This window comes from Passer domesticus, chromosome 3 (assembly GCF_036417665.1).
Source record: "Passer domesticus isolate bPasDom1 chromosome 3, bPasDom1.hap1, whole genome shotgun sequence".
Taxonomy (NCBI): Eukaryota; Metazoa; Chordata; class Aves; order Passeriformes; family Passeridae; genus Passer; species Passer domesticus.
The window spans coordinates 74,269,042-74,288,308 of NC_087476.1; the positions used below are offsets into that span (position 1 = coordinate 74,269,042).

General features: G+C 40.3%; 1 protein-coding gene across 26 annotated transcripts in view; it reads right to left on the reverse strand.

The window, feature by feature from the left end:
* The window catches only part of AFDN (afadin, adherens junction formation factor), a 116,072-nt gene extending 97,203 nt beyond the window's left edge, over nt 1–18,869 (reverse strand). For 13 of the 26 annotated variants that reach the window (XM_064414014.1, XM_064414000.1, XM_064414011.1 and 10 more), the window contains exon 1: nt 18,385–18,869. In XM_064414014.1, the coding sequence (XP_064270084.1) occupies nt 18,385–18,495 (111 nt within the window). In that variant the 5' untranslated portion in view covers nt 18,496–18,869. Of the gene's footprint in view, nt 1–15,218; nt 15,352–18,384 lie in introns of those variants that run through there. The other 13 variants (XM_064414012.1, XM_064413991.1, XM_064414003.1 and 10 more) reach the window with 2 other exon arrangements.
* Between the last annotated feature and the right edge of the window lie 398 nt (nt 18,870–19,267).

A 19,267-nucleotide genomic window follows, 5' to 3' on the forward strand; every position in this document is an offset into this window, starting at 1 on the left:
AGATTCAAACAGAACATACAGAAAAGGTGACTTAAAGTTTCTATAAACTTAATATCAACATATACAATTTAATTCTGAGTTTCTGAGATGTTTCTTATTTGGTTTATTTCAGTTTAAAATTCCTATCATATTAATACTGGCCTAAGAACATTTGCATAATTAACAGATTAATGCTACCCAAGTTTCAAAATAGCAACTTAAATTTTAACAGTAAAAATGCTCCATTGAAGTAACAAAGCTGTTACAAACATCTGTGGCCAGACAAGATTATAGTCTACTTTCAAACTAGTAGTTCAGCATTTCTTCCATTAAAAATGGTACACTACCAGCATGGCCTATTTTTCAGCATCACACAGAGACCCATATCACAATAGCAGAATTCAAAACAAAGAACATGAGGCTGAGTATGAGTAATTGAACACACCATACTGTAAAAATATAGTTTTATACACTAACAATAATCAGGAGTGAAAGCAAATCTTTTTTCCCAAAAAACACATATCAACGAAAATAATCCAGCACTGCTCATTCACTGCAACTATCTATTCCAGTAACTAATACAGGTGTGTCATCTGGAGAAGGAAGAAGCACAGGAACAGAAAATGGGAGCAAAACTCTGTGCAATTTATACAACTTACAAACACTTCCTGTCCTGCAGCACTAGGACCTCACCCTATCTCCCCTAGGCAATCTATCACACAGGATACATTGACAGAACATAGTTTGCTTAAGTCAAAGGATATATAAAGTGATCCTGAAACATTAAGGCATTTTCAGTCTTGAAGGTTTTGTAGGATGGGTAGAAGAATGCTGTGCTCAACTTCACGAACAATCTAAGCATTTCAATATTCAAAGCTTACAAGTACATGCCTAAAGGTTTTGCCAAAGGAAATTCTTCAAAGGGGGGGTTTAGGTGGGGTATTTTTGCTTTGTTTTTTGCTTGAGGTTTTGAGTGGCTTTTCAGTTCAACAGAATTCAACATGGGCAAAAGCAAAGTCCTGACAATGAAAGGCAAAATGTCTTGCAACAACACGGGCTCAAGAAATGACTGGTTGGGAAGAAGCTCTGCTAAAGAAAACCTAAGGATCTTGGTGGACAGCAAGCTGAAGATGATTCAGATGCATGCTCTTGTGGCAAAGTCAACATCATGCTTAGTTGCATTAACAGGAGGAATACAAGCGTTAGGCCAAGTAAAACAATTGTACTGTTCTACCCATCACTCTGGTTTTGGGCTGTCAGTACAGGAAGGACAGAAATAAGCTGAAGTTCAGCAGAGAGCTACAGAATGTTTAGGAGGCTAAAGAACCATCTTATGAGACGAGACAGAAGGAACTGAGTTTCTTGGTCCTGGAGAAGAGCTGGCTTTGGGCAGACCTACAAAGGCGCTCACAGGATCTGCCAAGAGGCCAAGACAATACAGCAGTGATCAACAGGGCATGGTGGGAGGACAAGAAACACTGGACATTAAGTTGAAACAAAAGCAGCCTTTAAACTGACCATAGAGAAAACCTTTTTCACTAGTAGGATGGTCAAGCCAATGAAGGAGGGTGCCCAGAGTTACTGCAGTTACTGGTCCTTAGGGGTTTTCAACATCTTATGAGAAATGCCCTCGGGGCATCAGGACTGACCTTGTTGCAAGCAGGAGGTTGGACTAGAAATCTCCTGAGGTCTATTCCAAATCACAGGATCATATTTAAACATCTGCAGAGGACAGGCTAGTTTACCAAGACTGCTCAGCCACAGAAAACACTGTTACAGTAGCCAGCCAGGCAGATACTCTTAATTTAAACATGACCTCCAACCAACAGGAGAGCTTCCAATACTGAGATGTACCAACACGTGTGCCTCAACAAGGGCCATGACAAATGAAGGGATGAAAAAAGCCAAATAAAGTACTTTAAGTGGCATAGTAATATTTGTAAATTTCTCTTCAGGTACAAGCCCAACTGGTAGACATTAGAGACAGTAAAGCCTCTCTAAAATGGTTCTACTATACAGAAGAAGAGTCATTAATATTGCAATGCAATCCATCACAACTGGAAATAAACTGGAATGGGTATATACACCATGGAACCATCTAAGATTACAGGATAATTCAGAGAGAAAGGAACTTTAGGAGTTGCCAATCCAACCTCCTAGTGAAAGAAAGGTCATCTCTGAGGTCTTATCAGGCTCTTTTGCAGCTTTCTGCAGCCTGCTCTTAGAAATCTCCATGGACAGAAACTGCACAACCTCCCTGTGCAACCTGTTCCACTACCTGATTATTCACTGACATCTGAGAAGTTTTCTTTTGCAGAACACTTTTGTAATTAGTGAATTGCATAATGATTTTAGTTTTAATACAGATAAAATGAACTGTATGCCTGAAATAATAATTCTTTTAACAGAGAAGTTAATTCTTCAAGAATGTTTATATAACAAAAAAACAATGAAAGATCAAAAAACTCAAGAGAACACAGAAATTTAAGGCAAAAACTCAGAAGAAGTGGCTTTGGGGAAAAAAAATTCAATATTCTCCATCCTCCTACATCCTCAAACTAGTGACATTTCTATGGGTTCTACATGTTACTTTTGAAAGCAATTCAGTCCTGAAGCTCTACACAAGCATCTGAGTGGAACAAGAGAAGTGATTCACTACCATCAATATGCATTTGCTGCTAACCCATAGTTGCTATAGGGTACGTGGGGCACAGGAAGACAGGAGTGGGTGGAAATATTAATAGTAATAATAATCACAAGCTAACCACAGCAAACAGCTTGACTTTGAGAACACCACAAAGCAACAGAACATCAGAAGAAAAACTCAGAAATCAGGAACAAAAGGAAAGTGGGGTAGACCAAGATAAAAAGAGATCAAGAGAGAAATTATCAGAGGGTTGGAGCACCTCTACAATGACAGCTGAGACATTGGGGCTGTTCAGCCTGGAGAACTGAAGACTTTAGGGAAGCATTTTTATAGCAGCCTTACAGCACCTAAAGGAGCTACAAGAAATATGAAGAGGGACTTTTTACAAGGGCATGTATTGGACAGGACTAGGGGAATGGTTTTCAACTGAAGAGTAGATTTATAGTAGTTATTATGAAGAAATTCTTTACTCTGAGGTTGCTCAGCAAGGTGGTGGATGCCCTATCCTTGGAATTGTTCAATGCCAGCCAATACAACACCTTTTCCCCAAAGCAAATTTTTACAGACGTTCTTCTGAATGACAAAGAAGAGAAAGCATAATTTTCTCTGTAAGGATATAGGTGGCCATTTTGTAAGCTGCTCTCTTTGGACCAATTCACACTAATAAATGTGGATGGATTCATTTGCAACATCAAAGTCAGAAATGGTAGTTCCAGTATCCATTCATTTTTAAGCTGTGATCAAGAACTACTGAACTTAGGCATGCCATTATTCCCTGTCCCACATGCTACCCCCTCTTCATCATCAGTAAGGTTAACAAAAAAAAAGCACTGAAAATTTTCATGCTTGTTTCAAGAAGAAAGTCATCTCAAGGAGTAGATTTTGACAATAATCAAGCCCAGATCAGATGCATTTTTATTAAAGCAATGCAATTCATTTTTTTTTTTCCTTAAGCAAAATTTGTTCAATTTAAATTCCAGTCCTCTGGAGTATACTTCAGCTATATCAAAAAAATGCTTGAAATGCTTTTCATTTTGAAAATAAAATCTAATTCTTTCAATACATTGAAGTAAATGTTATACTGCAATTTTATACTTGCAACTGAAGTTTTTGTAATGTGCCTCAAACACACAAAAAATACACCTTTTTATTTGCATAGAACATTATTACATACTTTTATTTTACTTATTATAGAATAAGAAAGTGAGAAGTATTTCCCAAGCCGGGAAAGCAGCTTTGCTCAGGGGTGTCTACTCATAAAAATGCTCATTTCACCTTCAAATAGCACATTTGGTTACCAAAGAGCTATGTTTTAAAAAAGTGCTACCAGCTCTATTCTACAGGTTTCTTCTAGAAGGGAACAAATTACTGTTTTTATCATCTAGCACTGGTTAACAAAACTGGTCTGTACAGCTCTGTTAATCAAGAGTTGCCAGAAGAATGTGTTTGTGAGTGAACTGTGCATGAACTCTCACTTTTAACCAAGTTCTGCATTTCTGCCCAGTAGATAGTTTTGCAGCCAGTGACATGGTTTGTATGTTTAGTTAACTTCACTTAAATTCCTTTACACCTTTCATTTGTCATCTCTACATTGCAAGAAACTATCAGAAAATTAAATGGTTGCTTACTTTCAGTCAGTTTCTTGCTCTAAAACACAATTCCATCAAATGCCCTTAATTTTATCCTTATCAAGGGACTGTCAGTTGAGTGGCACACAGAGCAAGGACAAGTTACAGTGTAAACATTAGCGCAGACAATTAACCGTGAACAGGACTATTTCGAGTTTAAACAGGCTCAGATTACAGAAGTATTCAGTAACTTGGTTTGGTTTACTCAGATATTAAAGCATAGTTAATGAAGGCATAAATGATACTACTGTACAAGATTTCAAGTATACTCTGACCCACACTGCAACACTTCAGGCTTCAACTAACTGCTGATACTAGCCAAACAGTCTCTGCAGCAAATAATCAGAATTAACACAGCTGAAAAGTTATACCAGTGAAGTCTATCCTCTCATTAGTGGGGGAGTATGACACAAGAATATGAGAAGATGACCCAAAACAAAAATTCTGTCAGGAAGCAAACAAAGTAGCATGCAGAAGTGGAAAAGAATTTACAAATCTAAGGAGTCTCTAGCTTCTTCTCCTTTTAATTAACAACAAATAATGTCTCCTAGTGTAGTATGTATGCTGACTACAGCCTGTATGTTTCTCTATTACTGAGGACAGTAAACTTTTCCAAACTTAGTCCTACAAATATATTTTATTTGTATAGAAAAAAAAAAGAATCAGAAACCCAAACCCCAAACACATGCACATTTTATACAGTCTTAATTAACACCATACCATTGGTTCTGTGCATTTTTTATTACTCTCCAAAGTGAGACACAAACTTTCCTTATGATTAGGTACTTAGAGTAACTCATTAAAATAGATTTCATTTTTTTAGTTATTATTGCAAAGCATCTGGGGATTATGAATTTCTTTGTATTCAGTGTTCACTTCAAAGATCTTAATAAAACATATATGCTTGCCTTAATTAACAGCTCACAAAATGTTAGAATACCAGAAAGTTACACATGTGGAAAAAGGAAATTATTGGGGGAAAAGCTAGGGCTGTTCAGCCTGGAAGAGAAGGTTGTATGGAAATCTCAACCAGCCCTCCAATATCTGAAGGGGGCCTATAGGGATGCTAGAAAAGGACTCTGACAGGAATTCCAGTGATGGGGCAAGGAGTACAATGGGTACAAACTGAAAGAGAGGAAAGATCAGACATTAGGTGGTGAGACACAGGAACAGGTTTCCAAGAGAGGTTGTGGATGCTCCGACCCTGGCAGTGTTCAAGGCCAGACTAGATGAGCCCTTGAGCAACCTGGTCTAGTTGGAAGTGTCCCTGCCCATGGCAGACAGGGTTGTAACTAGGTGATCCTTAAGGTCCATTCCAACTCCTCGGCAGTTTGATTCCCCACATTTGGAACTGAAGTTATCTATTTACTGAAGTGAGGCGGTCTCCCTTACATTTGATACAGAAGTATTTCTGAAACAAACAAAACCCCAAACATTAAAATTATTCAAGTTTTCTACAAATATACATAATACTCTTCCTACTGTATGCAGCTCCCCAATAGAGAAAAGGGGCAATCTTTGCTATACAACAGAACTCACATAAGATTTAAACCAGTGATGGTGTGATGGTGCTGGTAATGACCCTTAGATCTAAGTGTGATTAACTCCCTTCTCCCTGTGTTTTATAAGGTGAAACCTCAAATAAGGATAACCTAGAGAATTGCACAGGTCTATAAAAATCTGGCTTATCTTTCTGCCTCTGTAGTAACTAAATTTACAACAGTTTTCAACATTACTTCATGTAACTGCAACACTTTTCCCATCCCACTGTCCTGGAAACATTATAACAAAGTGAGAATGTTAAGTGTCTTTCATACAAACCAAGACAGTTGGTGGAGGTTATATAGCTACTCACATGTACTAGCTAAGCATGATCTAAATAAACATCATCTTTGAATCACAGAATGGAGTTGCAAGGGACCTTAAAGACCATCTACTCTCAACCCTCAATTTTGCTAATAGCAACAACTTCGAGAAGCACTCAAAGGGGGAAAAAATCAAAATAATATGGCTCAGTTCCAAACATACTTGAATGACCATTGTCCACTTTCAAGAATTAGACTTAAAACTGCTCATTGCATGAACAAAATGTACCATAAATGTTCTACCTATAAAACTGGTTTAGACAGATAGTCAACATAAGAAAAAAGTCAGACTACCACATTATTTTGTAATGGCATACACAAACCAGAAAGCTCAGTAATTAGAGTCTCCTTGCACACAGCAAGTAAGCAGCTTTTCCCAAAAACAAATGCAGTAAGTTTTAGCAAAACCTAAACTTGTTGATTTTTTTTTTAATTTTACCTAGATTTCACATATGTAAATATAGAAAAATATTTTAAAATAAACTAAGCACAAATTTTAAATGTTGTCAACATTTAATGATATTTAAGTCAGACAGACATTGGGGGTGGAGAATAAAGCAGAGAAAGGGCTGGTCAAAGCTAAAAGCCATAATAAAAAGATGCATACAAATTTAACTGCAGCATACAAATTTTTGTGGTTGCTGTAAAAGTCAGTATCATCAACACCACAGAGCTGGAAGAGAATCAAAGATGGACAGTTCTGTGTGGCAGAAGATAGAACCCCATGACAGCAATCATATGATGGCAGTGACGGCAGGAAGAGGGTCAACACTGTCCACTTCCTTTCTGTGCCTCAGGAGCACTGAGAGCTGGGTGAAGAACGGGCTGCAGAACACAGTGTGTGTGTGTGTACCTGTGAAAGTCTTCATCCTCTTTCACAGCTGCTGAGGTGGAAATAGCTTCAGATTACTCACATATCCATCAGCCACAACAAAGAACACTACTATTCAACATTTCACTTCATAAATTAAGGATATAAAGGTATCAGAAATATGTTGGTACCTCACTGTACTTACAGGTTTCTACTACAACTCATAACATCATGATATTGCCATAGAAGGAGAGAGCTGACACTAGGAAAAAGGCATGTATATCAAGGATTGGACAAATTGTCCTGACTCTTCTGCAACATAAAGAAACACCCTATTTATCCTCAGCATTTGGATAAATTAAGCTCTACATGCTCTGAGTACCATCCTTATTACCTCTGAGGTGGTTAGGAAGGAATTTTTCCCCTTGGTGCAAGATCTCCTTCTCAGCAGCTAAGGAATTCAGTGTAAGGTTATTCCAGGAAACTCAGTCTGTGTCTACCTAGCAGATACCCAGAAGTGATGACACAAGCCAAAAGCCTATTAAAAGGAAACCTCTCCAAAATAAGGAAAAGGTATAACAGTATAGCAAGGCAAAAAGCATTCCTTAGAAGAAAACCAAGGTGTCACAGCCACCATCAGCACACAGACTAGCTGGTTATAAACAGGTCCAACTGCAAGGCCACTCCAAACTACAAAGTCCACATGGCAGGGGTACAGAATTTAATGCCTGATCTGTAACCTCATGGGAAACTTCTGATAGAGGCAGATAATCATAAGGCTGCTCTCTGAAGCCAGTACAGCAGGATGAACACAACTGAAGACTGCTGTAATTGGCAGTTTTCCCTGAATGAAGAAGTTTGGAGCATCTGGCTTAAGGTTGTGGATGCAAGCATTTTGGTGCAGAGTGCATGTGGGAGGAAATGAGGGGGAAAAGGTCTCAACACAGGTAGGTTTACTGAGAGAGCTAGATCAGTACATTTATAACTAGACACATGGATATTTATCAGCATCCATATACACAAGAATGTTCAAAGACCTGGAATCAAATGTGGAACACTGAAGAAAAGACAGGCACTTAAGTAAGTGCTGAGTTTCAAAAGTTTCTGCAAACCACCACTATCAGAATATTGTACAACACTTGAGCTTCAGTACGTGGCTGTCTCACATTGGTACAGTGCTACCAATTTTTGTGCTGCCACTTGACACTTTATCACTCAAAATGAATGAAGACTACTTTGAGAAGGCAAAGTTTTCAAATTTGTCTAATCTACCAAAAATTTGAGGTACCATTTTTTTGAGTTCAAGCTTAAACTTAATGCAGGTGAGAAAATAAACCGTGAAACAGAAGTATTCTGGAGCTTGCAGCAGACTACAGACAATTTATTTACAACAGTAAGAATTAGTAACTCCATCAGAACATCTAATACTCAAGATACTGAGCCAGTATTAGAATGTTAGGAGATACAATTGAATATTGCTTCAAAAATTCTACCAGAATTTTGAACATTGTAAAATTTAAACTCTCAAACTTCATCACAGATCCTACGTTACAGATCACGTTTAGTAACAGCTACAGACAGGCAGAAATCAGAAGGTAACAGAAAGCCAGATGTCTTACTGTAAATCCTGACAAAGGCTCCAGGAGAGACAAATCCTCTCTTCTTTCACTTTTCTTTTTTTCCTATTAAATGGATAGAACACCTGAGGCAGACTGCAAACCCAGCTCATATACTGAAAATTTCCCAGAACTGCAATAATGTCACCTCTTTGGGCTGGTTAGGTCTTTGGATGCTGGTAGATGGCTTTGGTGAATATACCAGTAGTCAATGTACAAAATTACGTAATTGTTCTCCTTCAATCCCACCCCCACCTCAGTCTACATATCAATCCTTATCTGTCTGAAAACAGTTTGCTATAGGCATAAGTGTATTTATTAAAACAGTCTTTGCTGTGCTATGGCAACAAGAACAACTCATTAAATATTAGATACAGTTTCAGTATTGCTAGAGACTTTATCAAAAGTATTACAATACACCTCACACAAAACAAAGGGCCTTGTTAGAGCATTTCACTGATTTTTAAGAGGGAAACAGTTGTTTGGTCTTTTGTTTAAGAGGCTTCAAAAAGCTAAAGAATTAGATCACAAAATGCAGCAATCTTAAGTAGTTCCAGTTTTGACCTTCTTCACTATAGAGCAAACACTAGACTTAACAGGCAAATCCATCAAAATCAATTAGCAGAATTGAGCAATGTTTTCATTCATAAACACTCTTTCCATCACCATTTTCCAATTATTTTCCTTTTCCAGATATGAAAAGAAACTATTTTAATCTTTTGACAGCCAGAATACGTTCAGTGAGTATTGAAGAAGTCTTAAAACTTTCATTGTGTCTACACTGAAAGTAAGTAGCAGCCATGTTCAGTAAGGCTATCACTTTAAATGGAAACAACTTACATGCTGCTCAACAAAACACACAGCATTCTACAAGAAGTATGCAATGCTTGGATATGATCCGAACGCAGAAAATATTACCAAACTCTACATGGAAGGTGAATGCAAACCAGATTTCTCAAGATAAATGAAATGACATTATGAAAACCATTTTAGCAATGCAAAGCTTTCTAAAACACAACATGGTTCAATTTTGTTTGTTTCCCCACAGACATTTTTTCATCCAGGAGGACACTGTATCACAGACAGCATTGTCCCAATGTTTCTTAAACATGGCATAATTGTTTTACTAAAATTCAGAACAATAACAAAATATTTAAAGGGACCTTTTCAATTTCAAGCTGATGTACTGCTCCAAGTAGAGTACCTTCTACTCTGGGACAAAGGGAATGAGACCTTTTCCTGTTTTAGACATTGGGGCAGTTTCTTTGTCCTTTGAACTCTTGCCCAACCACAGGCTGTCCAATAGCCCCTAACTTTCATTAAGAACTGAGATTCTGATCTTCCACTGGGTTTTGTCAGCAATACAATATACGCAAAAGCAAAATGTAAATATATGTAAAAGCACGTCACTGACATCAAATTGTCTCTAAGAAAATAGAAGAGTGTGGACTGACAAATCAAGTCATCTAACCAAGAGAAAGCTCTGCTAAAAACATCATGGAGGGCTTGAAAAGTCTACACACCGAAATCTTAGCTCTGAGCAACATATTTTTGTTGGCCAAATACATACTGTTGCTAGTCAACTCATTCTTTTTCACACTATAAAAAGTTCTCGTACTACACAGCAGGGCCATGCCCTGGGACACAATTCACCAAGGGGAAGCCTTAAACCACATAATCAGGAAACTACCATCTATCACTATGTAGTGAGTTTTTGTGAGAGCTTTCCTATTTCTGAGTTCTAGTTACAAGAGTGCAAATTATCAAAGTAGTGAGAAAAACACAGACCAAATAAAACACCCCACCCTGCAGCCATTGTTTCAGTCCGCCATCACTCTATAGCAACTAGTACTGTAGTGCATAAAACCCATTCAAAATATTTATCCAAGAGTTATCTGGCATTAGGAGACATAGCCAAACACGTACTCAATCTCCAGTTCCATACCAAACCAGCCAGTTTTCTAATATCCTTGAACAGAATCACTATAGTAACTCGTATTTTTTAAAGTTAAATCTCTTTTATACTCTTGTAATACATAAGTAAAATTAGAAATCCATTTATTATTATTCTTAGGAGATACCAAGCACCACTTAATAAAAGCTTAAAACTTTCAAAACTAATTATGTATCATTTCTGGTCTTCACTAGAAGAGGTGACATGAACAAACTTAGAGGACTGTACACAATTTCACCAGTACAATCAAATTCTTACAGACTCCCCTATTAATATGATGAAATTCAAACACAAATCACAAATTCATGTAACCAATTAAGTTTACATATAAGTGCAGATTTGCACTTAAAACTAACTCCCTATACCGATCTTCTAGATGACAACCCCAGTCATAGGACTTTTTCCAGTTCTTACAGGATGCAAACTCTAAACAAATTTCCCAAAGTAATAAGTAATCTACAACAAAATTCTACAAAACAGACCAGGGCAATAAGCCCTGCTCTACACAGTGCATAGAGTAACTAAGCAAGTAGTATCTACACAGAAGGCATCTTCATAGGAGACAAGAACGAGCAAGAATCAGAGGAATGGCTCCCTAGTAAGAGTATCTGTGCTAGAAGATGATCTGAAGAGGAGCTATCTAACTTACAGGTGAGCACACAATGGAAGAAGGCAGATCTAGGAAATGTAATTAAATATATAATAATAAGTTGATAGCCTTGAGGGCAATGCCTGTAACAGAAGGAGAAGACCATTATCCTGAAGCATTACACAAAATGGTTTTAGCAAGTTATATGTACCTAACACCAGAAAACATTACAGTGATGCATAATAAGAAGGTATGAGAAAAATAGGTGATGGCTGAAAAAAACAAAAAAACCCCAACATTGGACTTCATGTCAAAGCTGATTTTTTTAGTCTTTCTAGAGAACCACACTAGACAGCAGCGAAACGCAGAACTGCAATTCAATGACTGAAGGCAACCACTCACGTGGAAAACTTATCCCTACACTGAAAAAAGTAATGTTACAACATTATACATCTTCATTATTCAAAAGCTCATGAAGCACAGTACAGTCCAGGGAGATAATTTGACTGCTACTTCTGTGTCTGAACTACTACAGAGTTTTATCTCTGTTGACTCAAGTTTTCATCTTTGATTATTAAGCTTCCAGACAGGGACAGTTACAGAAAAGTACTAATTTTTACTTGCAATTAAAGACCTGAGGGGAAAGAGGAACCTCTGCAAGAAGTTTAACAACAATTATGAGCCAAGTCATGCATGCATCCAGAACAACTATCAATTACCTCTTTGGTTTATGTATGGAACAATCTTAACAGCAGAAATTAACAAGCTTTAGCCTTTTCACAAGATGAAATGAGCATCACTTAACATCGATTTTACATGTAAATATTTTTCCTAGCCAAAAATCTTAAAAAATCAACAATTACCTAAATAGTGCTTTACTTAAATACACTTCAGAAGAGGCTTCCATTAGCATGAAGTTAATTTTGAAGACAGAGCAGACACTCCATTACATATCTGTAATATCTGCTATATTAGACTTAAGTTTACCACATTTAGTTTACTAATTCACACTGCGATTCTCAATTCCACCTTCATCAGAACCACTGGTTAGTTATTTTCTTTACGTATGTTCTGAATTTTGTGCAGCTACCATTTATTTCCCTTTATTTATAACAAAGCAACGATTCCAACAGATACTGATACAAACTCAGAGTGGTTTCTTATCATCTACAGCCCTCCCACAAACACCAGTTCATCTCAACTTTTATCACTTTCCAGCTAAGTTTTAGCTTTTGTTACCCACTTTAGATGACAAAATCATTTAGACACAAGAGCAGAATTTCATTAATTGTAAAGCTAGGTTTTCCTCAGAAATCATAAAAGTGTGTTCCATTCATCTTGATTTAACCTCTTGGAAAGAGAGATGGTTTTGACAGAAAAAACACACTTGCACAAACAAAGCAAATCCCTTACATGTCTAGATGACTGGGCGTTTTTCAGCTGATAAGTAATGCTTGCCAATTGTATTTTAGGTGAGGAGCAGATTCACACATCAGGAGGGAATTCTTAAAGCCAGTATGTCTGAATTGTATGGAACTAATTAGGCACTAGCTCAAGAAATAACTTAAATAAGGAATATTAAAAGCACAACCTAAAACTTCTTCCTAGAATTATTTTCATTACATTATGATGTCTGTAGACTGTGGTCAATATCTTAATTCAAACTTGTAACTGGGACTCTCTAGAGACCACTAAGACTTCATTTGTAATGACTATTCACTTTGACTCAAGTTAAAGGAAAGCTGGTCTCCAAATATTCCTTCTCATACACATGAGCAGGCCTGCAACCCTGACTTTTTTTCTCCAACCATTTTAAATGCAGGACTAGAGCTCCAAAGACTCAGTAAAGTGCAATTAGTAATCCCGAACCTCTAACTAATGCCTCAGTGTTTTTATCTCCTCTCAAACTGCGCCTGCTTAGTGTAGAAAAACATTCTGTTCACTAAAAAGCACAGGCATCAGTCCTCAGGATTCCAATCACCCTTCCAGACTGCCTAAATATTAGTTTAAACATTTATTGCAAAGAGAGCTCACTTTCCATACCATAGGTTTGGCAAACGTAAAAGGACAGTTATTTTCAGATATATTACCAGCTTCTTGAAGTCTATACAGTATGAAGAGCTGCACTTGCTTAAACTACTGGAAGTGGTACAATCCAACTAGTGGAGATGGCACAAGTATTTCTATCATTTAGATGGTGTTTCCTTAGCTCCAGACTTACATTTCTACTACTAGTATCACCCATAACACAACAGATTACCCATTTTAAAAACAGGTCTTGAAAAAGCCTCAGAACCAGATTTTTAAAAAGGTGAGATCTTTTTGTGGGTGAGCAACCATGCAGATAAACAGCAGGGGGGTTAAAACCCAAAAATTCCCATTTCTTATTGCTTTAAATAGATTTAAATAACAAGCTTGCGTAACTACCATTAAAAGGCTGTAAGCTTATGTCTTCCCTGTGACACTTAATACACCAGAAACAGATCTGAACCTAAAAAGTTCAGAAGAAGACAAAAATTCCATCAGCCCTAAAATATCCTGCCATACAGTGTACTGTGCAATATTTTCTGTTAACAGATTGCTTACTTCTATTCAAAACCAAAGAAAACAATACAAAACATACTGAATAGACCAAACATACATAACACATCACATGGAAAGTCAATATTAAAAAAAAAACAAAAACCAAAACAAACAAAGAAACCCAGAAAAAAAAACCCCGGCCACATTCTGAAGGGTTATTCCTAAACCTTGTTGTTAAGACTAAGTTTTTTCATACATAAAATAATCAAATAGCCATGAAGACTTTTGAGCTTCTTTTTTTTTTTAAATGATGGCCTGATGGCAAATTAAAAGTCAAACTCTCAGGAGTTATTCTTTAATGCAAAGCATGTTATTTCTCTAAGCTTTTTTATTAGACCTTTCTACTTTTGCTGACACAGAGGTATATTAGTCTAAAAAAACATTCTCAGTCAGAAAACAAAACTACAACAGATCACTGTTTCTGACAACAATCCCCCAGCCCTTGGGCAATTGTTATAAAAAAATCCCACTTGCTCTGCAAAGCATCTGTCTCAAAAGAATTAAATGCAATTCACATTCCTAGCCCACAAACCATGCTTAGAAAAAACACAACACTTCTCTTTCTCTCATATAACAGCTATGAAAGCATACATGAAAGACAAAACTTTATTTTGTCATCAACAATAATTGTAACACCTAGTTCAGACATCGCATCTCATTAGATGCATTCAAACAGTGATAAATGCATAGTCTACAATACCCCTCCATTCCTTCTTCTCACCCAAAACATCCATGTGCAGTTATTTCATATAACAATCAACTCCAGTTGGCACTTTTATTAACGGAGGTTAAAAAAGCTAAACCGTATAAATGCAAACCATTTTCTATACACAAGTTCCCAAAAAAACTCTATGCACTTATTACAAAATCATTCATTTGAACTTACTCCTTTTTGAAAACTTTGAGTGCTGTAGGACCCAAGACTTAAATCAAGATCAAACCATCATTTTATCTCCTACTGCAAAAGGTCTAAGTCTTTTCTAAGTCTCTTTACTGTGTTTCTATGCCTGGCCAAACAATTTTTTTTTTTTAAAAAAAGGAAAAAGCATCCACAATACTTGCTAACAAAATACATCCACAATACTTGGAACAAAAGCAAGGGGAAAGAACTGAAGAAAAGGGTTAACATTCTGCTTTGTTCTGAATCTGTTAATTTGTCTACAAACAAAAATATTACTCACCCCACCTTCCCCCAAAAAGTCCAGTATTTTTTTCAGACTTGCCAAAGTGAGTAGCTGCCTCACATAAGCTAAAGTAGAGACAGTAAAGCTTAATCAAGTTTAAATGATGACCAGTAGTACAGACATCTTCAGCAAAGGTCTGTACCTAGCAGCACTCCTGGAACATTATCATTTAAACTTCTGCTAGTAAATGCAGAGTTTTGGTTTTGATCAATTTTAAGTTTCTCAAGCCACAGAACTTCTCTGAGCTACTTTCTGAATAAAAAGAATTTTTAAATTTCAGAGTAAAATAGTGCAAATTAACAGGTTTCTCAGAACAGCAACAATGGTTCAAATAGGTAAATATCTAATAAATTTTAATTTACCATTTTGCTCTCAAGCACAAGTCCACAAATTACTTCAGTGAAGGCTAGTGAAGATATGAAATCCTCACTCCCAAGAAGTCTTTCAGCTTTCCACGTGATACAGAGAGAGAAACATTCAACTTTGAGCATGGAACAGAAAGTTCTTTTTTTTTTTTCTGGGGTAAAGCAGCTCTGAATGACTTAGTTAACTACTAGATAGTCAAAGACAAATTAAGAAAAAGTTAGTAACAGAACTCAATATGCCCTATCCAAGGCTTTTGCTTTTCAATGTTTTACATACCTTAACAATTTGTTCCTGAAGTCTCACAAGAGGCAAGTAAACAAGTAGATCTCTAATCCCTTAGGACTAGTCCACTCAATAAAATATTAACAGGAATTCTAACAGATTAATTTCATGAACCACTTCTCTGAAGAAAGCCCCACACATCTGAACTACTTTCAAAATACAACGCAACCTTCAGAACAAACTGACATTTTACATGCTGCAGTAAAGCGAAGAGCATCTAAGGGACTTGGAACAACTGCATCTCACCAAAGAATTAGACCTTTCAAACTAATACCAAGGTACATCACTTAGTCACACTGAATTCCTTTCACTGTCACTGCATCTATACTGCCAGAACCCTAGTGAATTTACATTAGATTTCATTTTTCCTCTGCTTTACAGAAAATATAAATCTCTCTGAACCCCACTATTAAGGCTGTGATTACCCCCTCTGGAAAATCCTACTCTCTTACATAGGAAAGTTACAAGACAAGTCACTTAAACCAGGTTACTTTCACTGAGGAAATGCCTGAAGAATCACTACAAGGCACCAACTCTACTGATACATCCAACCAGCAGCTCCTGGATGACAATCTGCAGTTTGGGCTACAAAGGTAACACAGCAGGCCAACAACTATGTCTGGACATTTTAAAATTATTCAGTTTGACTCAGCTCAGGTACACACAGCCAAAAGTCATATCCAGGTTACTGCATCTTCACAGATGCCACATTTGCTGCAGTCTCTACAAAAAGCAAGATACACCTTATGATCAAGCTGAGCCTGGAAAAACAGGGAAACAGAGGACTGTCAGTTCTCAAGCAGTCTAGTAAAAGGGCTTTTAAGTTGATAAACAGTACAAATGTGAATCACACCATGATCTAGGTTGAAAACATCGCCAAATTTGTGTCAGCTCAGGGTAAGACTGAAAATAAATGTGAACATTCGTAAGTGTAATTATCTGGAAGGAAAAGATACTTTATCTATAAAATTGTTACCTGCTGCCCGTTTGATGTAAACACACCTGCAGTCTTATCAAATGCTTTTAGAACTAGTAGGCTAAAGAGCTCATACATTCAAGGACATTATGCATGCACCTCATTTTTCACATTCAGTAATTCAACTGAAATATCATTACTGACAGTGAGTATGCTCCTACACAGGTCCGGAGACTTAACTGGAGAAGTGTGGAGCAAATGCAAGTAAAATTATTTTTTCTTTCAAGAATAACTATAATGCAGCTGGTGACTTTTGTGCAAACTCTACTTAACTATGATAATAAATATGCATGGCTGACCTAAAGAAACTATGATTTGTTAAACTACTTAATAACAAAACCACAGAAGCACAGTCTGCCATAAACACAAAGAAGACAGGCTGGAGTTAGAATGTACTGGGAACGGACAAACACATCAATAAAACAAAAAAGTTCAGCCACAGGCAGTTAGCAGTCAACGTGCAATTCCAAAAAGACTATGCTGTTCTCAAATACAATCATGAAAGCTTCTTGACACTGGCTTCAGCCCGCTTTTTTGAGACCGTGACTGTCAACCAACAATGACATTGTTAAAACCTAAGCAATGCAATCAAGGAACTCTTAATTATGATAAATCTTGGAAGATGTAGGGAATAATCAGAGAAAGCCCTCATCTTTGTGTTCAAGAAACTGTCTGCCATGAGCAGAACTGAAAATACCCAAAGGTGTCGTAGTTCCTAATCTTAGAATTGCTTTCAACACGTTTTCGTGGCTCTGCTAGCAGTCAGCACCTGGGTGCGGAACAGGAGCCAGGTCCAAGACCAAGCCAAGTGATTTATCAGAGGTCTGTGTTAATAAACAACTAGGGCCAGGCCAAGAGCAAGTGTGAATTTCCTCCTTTTCCCCGGGAACACGTACATGATTGCCTCCACCCTCTAAGCAGGGAGCCCGCTGTCACACACAAACAGGATTGTAACCTGCGTCCCCAACCCTCCCCCTACCCCCCCTCGCCGCTTTCAAACCAGATGCGCAGCACGAACCAGCCAAAGGGAACATGGCAAGGGGCAGCGGGAGGGTGTGGTTTGACCATTACTTTTTTTTTTTTTTAAGGACAAAACCCAGCCTCTCTACGCCATCAAAAATTACCCGCTGTGTTTTTCCAGTACAACATGTGAACTCGGGTCTACGAACCTGCTCCTGGTATTTACTTTAGGCAGCGGGCTTGCAGCCTGCAGGCTCGGAGAGCCAAGGCGCTCCGTCCGTCACGCCCTGGGAAAGCCACTCCGGGGACTGCACCAGCAACCCGGAGTGCCGCCGGACAATAAGCAGCAGGTTGCTTTTTAAGAAGCGTCTTCTGCACAAAGACGAGTATTTAAAGAAACAAATAAGCTAGCAACAAAAAAAGCGCACAGCACCAGGCTTCTCAATCCTCCACCACCAGCCGCCTGTATGTACTGTTAAAGTCACAGACCAAAAAAAAAAAAAAAAAAAAGCCCAGGGATGTATGTACCCGGCGTCGGGCTCGGGACGGAGGCAGCTCCTGTGTCCTCGCCCTTGCCCGCCCCCTTTCGCCACCTCCATCTCCCAGCGGGTTTCTCTCCTGCCTCGGAGCCGCCTGTCCCGCGGGGTCAGGCCGGCATACGCCTGCGGGAGGGAACAGAGGGAGGAGGGACGGCTCCGGCCCTGCGCTCCCTTCCTGTCCCCGGCCGCCGCAACCTGCCTTCTTCACCCGGGCACGGCGAGCGGCCCTCGCTGCCCAGCGAGGCGCAGAGCCCCGGCCGCGGACAGCGCAGGCGAGCCCGTGTCCGAGCCGCCGGCCGGGGCGAGGGGCGGCGCGGGAGCCCGGCTGCCGCGGGGCGCGGCCTGGCCCGGGCGCGGCGTCTCACCGGGCCGGCCGGGCGGGAGGCCCTCGCCGGAGTCGCTCACCTCGGTGGGGTCGCTGATCTCGAACAGGTCTAGCCGGTTCGCGTTCCAGTGGTTGATTATGTCGGCGAGTTTGCGCCGCTCCTCCTCCCGGCCGCCGCCGCCGCCCGACATCCTCGCCGAGCCCACCGCCGGGTAGACAAGCCGGGGCCAGGCCCTCTCAGCCGAGCCCCGGACGGAGCGCGGGGTCCCTCAGTCCCGGCCGAGCAGGGGAGGGACCGGCTCTCCCAGCGGCCGCTGCCGGCTCGGGCGCCGCGGAAACGCCCCGGGATCGTGCCGCCGACAGCGATCAGCCCCGGCGGACAGTGGGGAAGGAGAGAAAGAGGAGGGGGAAGGGCGGGGAGGGGGCGGGGAGGAAGAGGAAGGATCCCCGAGTCGGCAGCGCCCGCCGTATCTCCCGGCTCGGCAGCGCCTGTGGCCGTTCGCCCGCCCTGAGCCAAGAAAAGCCGCCGCTGCCGCCGCCTTTCTCCGCCCCAGGATCGCCCTCCCCTCGCTCTCTCCCTCACACACCGGCCGTGCGCGCCCCCGCCCGGCCGCCCGCCCTCCTCCTCCCCTTCCCGGGCGTGTGCGCGCCTGCGCGCGCTCCCGGCGACCGTCGCCTCTCGCCGGCGCGCGGCTCCGGAGTGTCCTCTGTGTCCCGCCTTCCCCTCTCGCTCCCGTGCTCCCGCTGGCGTGGGGAGGCGGCCGGGGCCCGGCGGTGGGCGGGGCGGGGCGCGGCCAGGTGCAGCGGGAGTCCCCGCCCGGCGGCCGGGAACACGCGGCGGTGGGGTCAGCCCGGCGCGGCGGGGAGCGGGCAGGAGGCCCTGCGGGAGAAGCGGCGGGAGCCCTGGGCGCCGCCTTAGCGCGAGGCCCGTGGTCGGGCTGTGGCACCAACAAAGAGCCGCCG